The sequence below is a fragment of the Rhinopithecus roxellana genome, chromosome 18 (genome assembly GCF_007565055.1).
Source record: "Rhinopithecus roxellana isolate Shanxi Qingling chromosome 18, ASM756505v1, whole genome shotgun sequence".
Classification (NCBI taxonomy): Eukaryota; Metazoa; Chordata; class Mammalia; order Primates; family Cercopithecidae; genus Rhinopithecus; species Rhinopithecus roxellana.
The window spans coordinates 43,018,827-43,031,289 of NC_044566.1; the positions used below are offsets into that span (position 1 = coordinate 43,018,827).

Below are 12,463 nucleotides of genomic sequence, written 5' to 3' on the forward strand. Positions count from 1 at the left end.
CCCCGTGACTTGGTATTTGGTTAAGCAATGGTAAACATTAACATTGAGCTTTCTTATCATCTGCCTTTTGCTTGGTGTCTGTCACAGAAGCTATTGAGATGAATCAAAGTTTTTAGAAAGCCTAATTTTTGTATACGTAAACTTTGATTTTTGACCACAAAGCTGATCTTCTTTCTATGTTATTACCAAGTTTTTTTCTTTAAAGATTTTGCATCTGTCTATCCCGTTCTGTCACCTATCTCTCTCTCCCTTACTCCGTCCGTGGTTACTTAATAGAGAGGAGGGGGCAATGGGAGAGAAATGAAGGCTGGAGAATGAGCTGTATGAAGTTCTGGGAAGGAAAGTACAGGGTTACTATTTCTTTTTGGAGCTGATTCTTTGTGTGCTTTGTGTGTACAGATGGAGTGGTTTATGCATGGGGCCACAATGGATATAGCCAGCTCGGGAACGGGACGACCAACCAAGGCATTGCTCCCATCCAGGTCTGTACCAATCTCTTGATCAAGCAAGTGGTGGAAGTGGCTTGTGGCTCACATCATTCAATGGCTCTGGCAGCTGATGGAGAGGTACGTATGCTGCTTTTATTCTTTTTTTTTTTAATGGTAGTAAAATACACATAACATAAAATTTACCAGCTTCACCAGTTTTAAGTGTATAGTTCAGTGGTGTTAAGTACATTCACCTTGTCGTACAACCGTCACCACCATACGCCCACAGAACTGTTTCATCCTGCAAAACTGCAGCGCTGTACCTGGTAAACGTTCACTCCCATTATGTCCTCCCCTAGCCTGTGGCAACAACTTTCTACTCTGTCTCTTTGAGTTTGATTACTCTAGGTACCTCATGTAAGTGGAATTATACAGTGTTTGTCCTTTTGTGACTGGTTTATCTCACTTAGCATAATATCCTCAAGGTTCATCCACTTTGTACCATATGATAGGATTCTCTTCATTCCTTTTCAGGGCTGAATAATATTCCATTGGATACCTATAGTAAGTGCCCACATAATGTCATTGATAGATTCTTGGAAACTACAACTTTAAGCAAAAAGACATGTAATGAAACCAGCTTTACCATTGGCTAATTGATAAAAACAAGAGTTAAGTTCCTATGGTATGTTTCTGGTCACAAAGACATCACCAAACTTCTGAAGACCCAAACCACCTCTTACATTAAACATTGAAATAAATGCAAACTATACATATATTTAACAAAGATTAATAAAAGCAAGTAAGAGAATTATTTACCCAATTTCTGGTGAATCACTGAGTGGGAGTGATCATAGTGGTGGTGGGTTAAGTCAAGGAATAAATGTTTGCAAAGCAGAAATTATAAGGAGCACCTCCTACCACCACAGAGTTCAAAAGCAAACAATCACAAATGTGGCAGCTCACTGAGGGTTTTTGACTGCGTTGTTTATTTCAGTGCATTTGTATGGTTATTGTCTACTTTGTGAATTCTTTTTTTTTGACTCAGAGTTTTGCCCTTCTTGCCCAGGCTGGAGTGCAGTGGTACAATCTCGGCTCACTGCAACCTCCGCCTCCTGGGTACAAGTGATTCTTCTGCCTCAGCCTTCCGAGTAGCTGGGATTACAGGCACCTGGCTAATTTTTTTGTATTTTTAGTAGAGATGGGGTTTCACCATGTTGGCCAGCCTGGTCTCGAACTCCTGACCTTAGGTGATCCTCCCGCCTTGGCCTCCCAAAGTGCTGGGAATACAGGCATGAGCCACCATGACCAGCCTACTTTGTGAATTTTTATTTTCTAATAATTTGTATTCATTCATTCATTTTCCAACCCATTTGTTCCAGTTCAGGGTTGCAGGTGGCCATAGCCTCTTCTGGCAGCGCAGGACACGAGGTGGGAAGTAGCCCTGAACAGGACACAGGGTGCACTCATGTATACCCCCACACTCACTCTCACTGGAACCATTGAGACATGTACCCAGCTTAGACACAACCTAGTTTGCACAGCTTTGGGGTTTGGGAGGAAATCAGAGTACCCAGAGAAAACTCACACAGACATGGGACATGCAGATTCCACAGACAGTGGCCCTGGCCGGGAATTGACATTTTTTCTCATTGGTGTTATAGCAAAATGATGTTGAATGAAATGATGTTTTTCAAGGACCTGCTGTAAACCACATTTTGTTTTTCTGTTCATCTGTTCATGGATGTTTGGGTTGTTTCCACTTTTGGCTATTGTGAAAGTCCTCTGATTTTAATGACCATATTTGTACTTGATGTGGTGTGAATATTGTAGCCTTACACATATAGCTAAAAACCTTGTGGGAATGCGCTCTCTCTCTAGCATAACGTGTATTGTGTGATCAGGATTACACTTTTGATGGCAGTAGAATTCATTCTTTAAAATTTTTTTTTTTTTGTAGAGACAAGAATCTGGCCATGTTGCCCAGGCTGGTCTTGAACTCTTGGGCTCAAGTGATCCTCCTGTCTTGGCCTCCCAAAATGCTGGGATTATAGGTGTGAGCTACTGCACCCAACCTAGAGTTCATTCTTAAGGCAGCTGAGTCCCATGCTCTTTGCTGAGACTGTAGCTCAGATGTGTGACAGTGTTCTGTACTTTTTTTTTTTAGTGACCCCATCCTTAAGGTCTATTTTATTTTTCAGTGTATGTAATGAGTTTGGAAAAAATAACTTTACCATCCTTGTAGTAGGTACTGTAACACTTGTTTAGCCCCCAAGTTCGTGCTTATCTTAAAGGTCATTCATCCTATTGATTCTGTCTCCTAATCTTTTATGCCATTTTGTTCCTCTCCATTTCCATTGCTTTTGGTCAAGTCTTGTCATTTCCTGCCTAGACTACTGCCATAGACCCTTCTATTCCGTAACTTTTAAGTTGATCCACTTGTCCAGTCTTGCTTTGCTGTCCCCATTGGTTTCTAAAACACAAGTTAGATCATACTGTTCCTCTCTTTGAAGTTCCTCAGTGATATTTACAGAGATTTTATTAAGTAGGACAAGTTGTAGGTGAACAAACCCAAAAGCTCAGAGAGACCAAGATTTCATGACTGGGATGTGCTGGAGCCAGGCATAGCACACAGGCCTCATGCCCTAGAGCCACTGTTTCCTAGTCCATTTCTTGGTTAGTAGAACTACAGCCCTAATTAAACAAGAGGCAGCAGCACTGCAAGGGAACATGCTTTATTTGAGAAGTGCCAGAAGAATGATTGCTGAAATTAGCTCAAACTTGTTCATTTATGCAGGCTGGATTCCTGCTTTATTTTAATCTTAAGCATATGGTACTTTGAATAGTTATACTGAATATTAATATTTGCATAATTAAAGTAGATATTTATGTGAATATACTTTGAGGAGGTGTTGCAGGTTATTTGTTTTGTACCTGTGAGATGAACCCGTAACACATATTCACCAGAGGGATCTCCTGATGTTGCCTTGGCCAGCATCAGACAAGAAAGAATCGTGGAAGCCACACTCAGTATATATGTGGACCACCTCCTGCAGCCATGTGAAGCAGGGTGGGGAGTGGGGTCTTAGACATTTTCCTAATGTTGGAGGAAATTATTTTCTCTACTGCCAAAACCTCCCTCCCTAATTCATCTCTCTGTTTATAGTCTTGTTTAGAATGGTTTCCATGGGGCCGGGCGTGGTGGCTCACACCTGTAATCCCAGCACTTTGGGAGGCCTAGGTGGGCGGATCACGAGGTCAGAAGATCGAGACCATCCTGGTTAACACCGCGAAACTCGTCTCTACTGAAAATACAAAAAATTAGCCGGGCGTGGTGGTGGGTGCCTGTGGTCCCAGCTACTCGGGAGGCTGAGGCAGGAGAATGGCATGAACCCGGGAGGCGGAGCTTGCAGTGAGCGGAGATCACTCCACTTCACTCCAGTCTGGGCGACAGAGCGAGACTCCCTCTCAAACAAAACAAAACAAAACAAAAATAATGGCTTCCATGGAAAACAATGAATATTTGTGCCCAAAGAGTTGAGCAAAATTTTTACATCACTGATACTTATGTGGCATATACCGCATTTCCTATTGATGCCACATGAGTATGTGTGTATGTGTATGTGTGTATATACACACACACACAAATTATAGAGGGAATATAGCATGGTAGTTAAGAGCATAGCTGGACTGCTTGGGGTTAAATTCTCTTAGCGCTGCTTACCAGCTTTGGTACCGCAAGCAAGTCACTTTACCACTCTTGTGTTTCAGTTTCCATGTATAAAATGGAGATATATAAAGTGGGTACTACCTACTCTAGGGTCACTTTGCAGGATTACTAGGCAGGTTAAATAGTTTAATATGTGTAAAGCATATACAACCATTAAGCACATCTTAAGTACTCATTAAGTAGGTTGATTTTAATTTTTATGATTATTTGTGTTGGGGTGGAATTTTCACCCTGACTATTCTTTCCTTTTCCTTTCTCTTGTAGGTATTTGCTTGGGGTTATAACAACTGTGGCCAAGTGGGATCAGGTTCTACAGCAAATCAACCAACTCCTCGAAAAGTTACAAACTGTTTACATATTAAGAGGGTAGTTGGCATTGCCTGTGGTCAGACTTCATCCATGGCTGTTCTGGACAATGGTGAGGTGAGGTGTCTCCACTCCCGTTTCCCTTTCTACCTCGTTTTTCAATTACATGTGAGTTTCTTCACAAGGTGACTGTATCAGATCGAAGAATGAAGAGTGCTTTGTTTTGGTAGCTCCACTGAAAGTTAACTGATTACTGACTGAGGAGCTAGAGGTTGCTGCTCAGTATGACTTTTCTAAATTCCAAGATTTACCTGAAAGTAAAGATTCTGTCTGTCTAAATTGTATTTTTTGCAAGATCCAAAGAGCCTAATGCCTATAGGTATTTGTTGGTGATATTTAATGTAATAGATTAAAGAATTTAATCCTACCTTTGTCTTCCAATGAAAAAAAATCAACTGTACATTTTAAAATTAGCTGATGAAGTCCTTGTGGAAGTACCTACCTGTATCTTGAATGTTCACAGGAGGAAGCAACTTGCAAAAGCAGATTTTTTGTGGGGTCCTGACTGTTGTTAGCTACTTTTAACAAGTCTCCATTTAGTTACCCCTACTGTGGTCACTTTTGAGCTGATGGTTATTTCTATGAAATTGATCTCTGGTTGCAACTTCCACCTAAACAGACCATTTACTACCTATACATATTTTAGTGCATGGAAATTATACAAAGATATGACCCTGGACACACATGTTTTGGCATCATGCATTGGTGTGCTAGGGCAGTGGTCCCCAGCCTTTTTGGCACCAGGGACTGGTTTCATGGAAGACAATTTTTCCACGGATGGCGGTGTTGGGGCACGGTTTTGGGATGAAACTGTTCCACCTCAGGTCATCAAGCATTAGTTAGATTCTCATATGGAGCGCGCAGCCTAGATGCCTTGTTGTGCAGTTTACAGTGGGGTTCATGCTGCTATGAGAATCTAATGCCGCCGTTGATCTGACAGGAGGTGGAGCTCAGGCAGTAATACTCTCTTGCTCACCATTCACCACCTGCTGTGTGGCCCAGTTCCTAACAGGGCACGGACTGGTACCGGTCTGCGGCTCATGGCCTGGGGATTAGGGACCCCTGTGCTAGGGTGCTTTAGAATTTATGCATAGACCTTAACTTATGTTAACTTATTTTTTTAAAACTCAATCTCAGTATCATGAAGATGACTTCAGAATTCCTTGGGATGGCCATTGAATATCCTCCATTCCAGTATTCTCTTATTTTTAAAAATAAGTTTAATTTTTAGGTTATTATTATATGGCTGTGTTAACAAAGTAAAGGAAGAGAAGTGAAACAGATAAAATAAAAGGTGAATACCTTTTCCCAATCTTGTCAATAGTTTCATACTTATCTTTTTGGATTTTTCCCTTAAACAGTTATATGTAGGTGAGTATAATTCTCTTGTTTTAAAAAAGTGGGATGATTATACCTACCACGGCTTTTCTCTGCTATTCTTCAGCCTGCTTCCTGCTCCCCTGTGTAGCATCCTTTGTTTAACTATGTCTATGGTCAGACTATTTATGCGGCTTTCCATCATTATGGCTGCTGAGATTGGCTTCCATGAATGACCCATATCCAGAGCTCTACTGATGAACATACCAGTTTTCTAATTTTTTGCTGTTATAGACAGAGTTGTGGTGATTTTCTGTGTTACTCTCTGTGTGTGTATCTTTGTACACTTATACAAGTATTTCTATAGAATAAATTCCCAAAGAATTTCTGGGTCAAGAAGTATGCCATTTAAAATATTGATAGCCATTGCCAAATTTCTCTCCAGAAAGTTCATGTCTGTTACACTTCTGGCACAGGGTGAAAGTGCCTTTAACCATCTCTCCCCAGGCCCCTAAAGTCCATTCCCCCTTTCCCCTCCATCATGTTACCCTGAAAAGCCCCAGTCTATGTCTGCCACCCTGCATTGCTGTGGGTCTCGATGCCACCACAAATCTTGGGTTTGTAATTTGAGCAAGGCCTTTGTTTGTTCCTGGTCAGTAGTTTTTCCTATGGCTGTTTGGAACCTTTAACACTCCTGTCAAACCTATGCCTAGCTCTGTTACTTTCAGCAGATAGGCCTCCTCTCACTCTGTATCCAAGGGACCGTTGCGTTCTGGGAAGTCCTCTGTTTTTAATCCTCTTTCCTCTTTCCCTCTCTTGATCCTGCTGTCACTCCTTAGTTTAGCGCCTCATCAGAGCTCACCTATTTGCTAACGAGAGAAGAAATGACCTCCTAAAGGTGCTTCCTGCCTCTAGCCTTATACGCTCTATCATCTTTCATACTGTGGCCCTCATTATCTTTCAAAAATGCAAATTAAATTAATATTTCAATGAGAAATTTATAGATGTACTTTCCCTGGTATGTTTTTTGTCACTTTCCCTCTGAGCTCTTGCCTTTCCTTCCTGTCTTTTTTTGTTGTTGTTGTTGCCAGGCTGGAAGGCTGGAATACAGTGGCACGATCTTGGCTCACTGTAACTTCTGCCTCCCAGGTTTAAGTGATTCTCCTGCCTCAGCCTCCCGAGTAGCTGGGTTTACAGGCACATGCCACCATGCCCAGCTAATTTTTGTATTTTTACTAGAGACGGGGTTTCACCATGTTGGCCAGGATGGTTTTGATCTCCTGACCTTGTGATCTGTCCACCTTGACCTCCCAAAGTGCTGGGATTGCAGGCGTGAGCCACTGCACCCGGCCTTCTTCTAGTCTTTCTACTACTACTAGCACAGATGTGTCCAGCCAGGCTCACCTACTTACCTTCTAAACTAGCTTCTAACACAGTCAATGCCTTCTGCTTGGAATGTTTTTGCTCTCCTTCATCCTTCAGCTCTGCTCCAATCTCCACTTTTTGAAAAGTCTTCCTTAATCTTTCTTCCTGGGGCTAAAGCCTTCTTCCTTGCTGTTCTGAAGTGCCTTGATTATACCTATTGTAGCAAATAGATTATATCTATTGCTACTCATCAGCAAAAAATTTGCACATCTATTTCGCCTGTTAAACTGCGACCAAAAACTAGTACCTTTCAGAGTGTTCTGACATACAGTAGGTGTTTAATAATTGTTAGTGAGGCTCAACTTCCTCATGTATTAAACAGGAAAGAGTGACTTGCCCCGGACTATGTAACTAGTAAGTCATGGAGTAGAAACTGAGCCCAATTCTGTCATCCCCTTCTCCAAAACAGCTTCTGTTTGGAGATCAGTTGCAGGAGCATAGAGTAGAATATAGGTGTTGGAAGTATCTGATTTGTTTAGATGGACTGGTTTTTTGTCTCTTCCTTCTTACCAGCAGTTTAAAAAACTCATTCTCTCCCTTCTGTCCTCTCTAAGGTATATGGCTGGGGTTACAATGGCAACGGTCAGCTGGGCTTGGGAAACAATGGCAACCAGCTGACCCCTGTGAGAGTGGCCGCTTTGCACAGCGTGTGTGTGAACCAGGTACGTGCGGTGCCTTCTCAGTTAGTGGCTTCCTGGCTACCTTCCCTGCTCTAACTTGGAGAAATATTGGAGGTTTACTCTTTAGTCAGTCTTTTCTGGCAATACTCTGTGCCTTCATCTTCCACCTTTAATATTATATCTTCCCTAACTTCCCACGAGGAGAAGCAAGACTATGGTGTTGGTAAAACAGCCTCAACAAGTTACAAGAAACAATGGAAAAATTCAGTAGCCTAAGGTTTAGGCTTTTCTAATGCTTTTTTAATGTTCCAGCAAATGTCAGTCCATCCCTGATGATGAATGGGCATTCTGCAGAAGCTGGCTGTAGCCTTTAAGTAGATGTTCTCCCTGCCCTTCCTGTTTTCCTGCTAATGGTAACCATTTCAATTTACTTGCAGATTGTCTGCGGCTACGCACATACTCTAGCACTAACAGATGAGGGCTTGCTCTATGCCTGGGGAGCTAACACATATGGGCAGCTGGGAACTGGCAATAAAAATAACCTGCTAAGCCCAGCACACATCATGGTGGAGAAAGAAAGGTAACTTGGCTGTGCCATGTCTTGGGACTGTGTGTGCGATGTGGCCTTGGGGCTGTGTGTGGCAGAGCTGTGGTGTTTGGCTTTGTGATTCTTCTGTTCATTAACATTCTCATTTTGGACGAAAGAGGTAAACTTCCCCTTTCCCCATTCCCCTTTCCCCCTTCCCTTCCCTTTTTGGGTCTCTGTCACCCAGGCTGGAGTGCAGTGGCACGATCTCGGCTCACTGCAACTTCCACCTCCTGGGTTCAAGTGATTCTCTTGCCTCAGCCTCCTGAGTAGCTGGGATTACAGGTGTGTACCACCATGCCCAGCTAATTTTTGTATTTTTTAGTAGAGATAGGGTTTCGCCATATTGGCCAGGCTGCTCTTGAATTCCTGGCCTCAAGTGATCTACCCACCTCGGCCTCCCAAAGTGCTGGGATTATAGGCCTGAGCCCCACTGTGCCTGGCCTATGCAAAAGTGTTTTGAGTAGCAGCCAGAATGAACATGAGGTTGGTATGATTCTTATGTAGCTCTCTGAAATAACCACCTGTGATTGATAGGTGTGAATGCATCTTGGTATAATTACTGCAGTCTTGCTGTTGCCCTTTTAGTATGGAAGACAAGTAGGGTCTATGGCCATGTTGATGTTTACGGTATAATATAAACTTTTACTTTGAGCCAAGTAAAACAACTTTTAAATAAATCTGCTCTTGAAAGGACATTATCTGTTTAAATATTGCTTTGATGTAATATGTGTTACTGGAATAGATGCTTGATGTTGTTCAGCCTAATTGTAAGGTCTTACCTTCTATGTCCTGGAGTGCTGACTTCTGATTAGGGGACCTAACCCAAGAAACATACTACTAAGAAATATAGTAAGTTTGGCTTGTTTTCCTTTGGATTGGAACGTTCAGAGTCCGTGACCCCTCAGCCAATGCTTATCAGCCCAATGAGTGTTCTGAGCTCTGGTAGGAGATAAGAGAAAAAGTTACATTTATAAAGAAATGGGCCAGACACGATGGCACACACCTGTAATCCCAGCACTTTGGGAGGCGTAGGCAGAGGATCACTTGAGCCCAGGAGTTGGTGACCAGCCTTGGCAACATAGCGAGACCCTGTCTCTATAAAAAATACAAAAATTAGTCGGGTGTGGTGGTGCAGCTGTGGTCTGGGAGGCTGAGGTGGGAGGATTGCTTGAGCCTGGGAGGTCAAGGCTGCAGTGAGCCATGGTCATGCCACTGCACTCCAGCCTGGGTGACAGAGTGAGATCCTGTCTCAAAAAAAAAAAAAAAAATGGCATTTAAGCCATCACATTTGTTAGGGCATTTTGTCAGTGTCCACTTTCCTCGTTTGCTTGGATTTGCTAGTCTGTTTTCCAAGTTTTCCTCAGCAGTCTGTGTGATCTATCCTAACTCACAGTGAGCTGAGGATGAGAAGTGGCCATTTGGGAAAGGAGAACAGTGTTCTTGCCCTGATCTGTTGCTTTTGTTTGTGTGACTTGGCAGCTAGTGTATCTGGAACCTGGACTGTTGTTTTCTGAGGTATTGTAAGCATGAACTTTTAAATTGCCTTGTGTGGTCTGCTGTGGGCTTCTGTGTTCATGAAGTGACATGCATTTTTCTTAAAACTTTTCAGGGTGGTAGAGATTGCAGCCTGTCACTCTGCCCACACGTCTGCAGCCAAGACGCAGGGTGGGCACGTGTACATGTGGGGCCAGTGCCGGGGTCAGTCCGTGATCCTCCCGCACCTCACCCACTTCTCCTGCACCGATGACGTGTTTGCCTGCTTTGCCACTCCCGCCGTCTCGTGGCGCCTCCTGTCTGTGGGTAAGAAAGTGCAAGGCCACCTCCACCCAGGAAGAATGGTACTACCAAGTGACCAGTTTTCCCATGTCTTTGCTGGTTTTGGGATCTCTTAGAATGTTTTATTCTCTATTAGCTTTCATAGCTTCCCTCAAATTAGATATGCATAATCAAATGTATTCATATATTATAAAGTATTACTGTGAACTTTAAATTTTCTCTCATAAGTGCTTTTATTTCAATTGATATCAAATTTGCATAACATGCAATTAACCATTGTGAAGGGTACAGTTTAGTTGCATTTAGACATTCATAATGTTGTACATCCACCTTTTTTTTTTTTTGAGGCAGAGTCTCGTTCTGTTGCCCAGGCTGGAGTGCAGTGGCGCAGTCTCAGATCACTGCAACCTCCACCTCCCGAGTTCAAGTGATTCTTCTGCCTCAGCCTCCCAAGTAGCTAAGACTACAGGCACCTGCCACCACACCCAGCTAAATTTTGTATTTTTAGTAGGGGTGGGGTTTCACCATGTTAGCCAGATTGTTCTCAAACTCCTGACCTCAGGTGATCTACCTGCCACTGCACCTGGCCTGCATCCACCTTTTATGTCAAATTCTAAAATGTTTTCATCACCCCAAAAGAAAGCCCTTATATGTTAATTTGTCACACTCCATTCCCTCTTCCCCCCAGCCCCTAGCAGCCACTAGTTTGCTTTTCGTTTCTATGGGTTTACCGACTCTGGATAGTTCATATGAGTGGAAGCATACAATGTGTGACCCATGTGTCTGGCTTCTTTTACTTAATGTTTTTGAGGCCCATTGATGTTGTAATATGTCTCCATATTTCATTCCCTTTTATGACTGAATAATATTCCATTATATATATACACACCATATTTTGTTTGTCATTTAACTGTTGATGGACATGTGGGTTGTTCCCACCTTTGACTCTCATGGGTAGTGCTGTTATGAATGTTCATGTGTAAGTATTTAGGTAACCTGTTCTTAAGCACTTCTGTTATACTAGATTTGTTACAGAACTTGATATAATACCAATCAAAAATGAACTTTCTTTTTTTTCTTTTTTTTTTTTGAGACAGAGTCTCACTCTGTTGCCCAGGCTGGAGTGCAATGGCGCGATCTCGGCTTACTATAACCTCTGCATCCCAGGTTCAAGCAGTTCTCCTGTCTCAGCCTCCTGAGTAGCTGGGATTACAGGAGTGTGCCACCATGCCCGGCTAATTTGTTTATATTTTTGGTAGAGACAGGGTTTCACCATGTTAATCAGGCTGGTCTGGAACTCCTGACCTTGTGATCCGCCCACCTCAACCTCCCAAAGTGCTGGGATTACAGGCATAAGCCACCATGCCCGGTCCAAAAATGAACTTTCAAAAAAGTGAAGAACCGGCTGGGTGTGGTGGCTCACACCTGTGATCTCAGCACTTTGGGAGGCCAAGGCGGGTGGATTGCTTGAGCCCAGGAGTTTTAGACCTGCCTGGGCAACATGGTGAAACCCCATCTCTGCAAAAAATAACCAGGAGTAGTGGTGTGTGCCTGTAGTGCCAGCTACTCAGGAGACTGAGGTGGAGAATTGCTTGAGCCTGGGAGGTCAAGGCTGCAGTGAGCTGTGATCGTACCACTGTACTCCAGCCTAGGTGACAGAGCAAGACCCTGTCTCAATAAAAAAAGCGAACAACTTCTGATTTTTAAGGTGACACATTAACCCCACCTTCTTTCTATCTTTGTCTTTCAACTGATTTCAAATTCTTTTGTTTCAGAAGGGCATCAAAACAGAGGTATTATAAAGGGTAGTAGATCTTGGAGTGATCTTTGGTTACATAATCTGTACCTTTACTGCATATGGTCTTCTTTAAGAGTCCACTATTGACTGAAAAAGCTAGGATGTCTTAAAGCTGAGTAGCCATTTACAAGATGACTTTTAATCTTTTTCTTTTATTTCTTGTTTGTTTTTGCCTTTTGGCTAGCATATTTCTTTTAAGTTGTTCTTTTATTTATAAGCAGAGGGAATAAGTGGGTCATGATGCTCTGTGCTTGAAAATTAATGTAGTTCTTGGCAGTTAAGGTGTTTGGGTTGCTCAGCAATTGATACTGAAGGTTAGTTTTCTAAAACATGTCGTGCTTAGGTGTGTCAGACAGGTGGAGTTGTCCCATCATTAGATGGCCAGTCATGGGCATGGGGCCAAAAGGATGCTTA

General features: G+C 42.7%; 1 protein-coding gene across 6 annotated transcripts in view; it reads left to right on the top strand.

Moving 5' to 3' along the window:
- The window catches only part of RCBTB1 (RCC1 and BTB domain containing protein 1), a 54,454-nt gene that overhangs the window by 23,904 nt on the left and 18,087 nt on the right, over positions 1-12,463 (top strand). For all 6 annotated transcript variants that reach the window (XM_030922190.1, XM_010363831.2, XM_010363832.2 and 3 more), the window contains 5 exons: positions 400-566; positions 4,423-4,581; positions 7,821-7,928; positions 8,324-8,466; positions 10,085-10,275. In XM_030922190.1, coding sequence (XP_030778050.1) covers positions 400-566; positions 4,423-4,581; positions 7,821-7,928; positions 8,324-8,466; positions 10,085-10,275 — 768 coding nt within the window. The remainder of the gene's footprint in view (positions 1-399; positions 567-4,422; positions 4,582-7,820; positions 7,929-8,323; positions 8,467-10,084; positions 10,276-12,463) is intronic.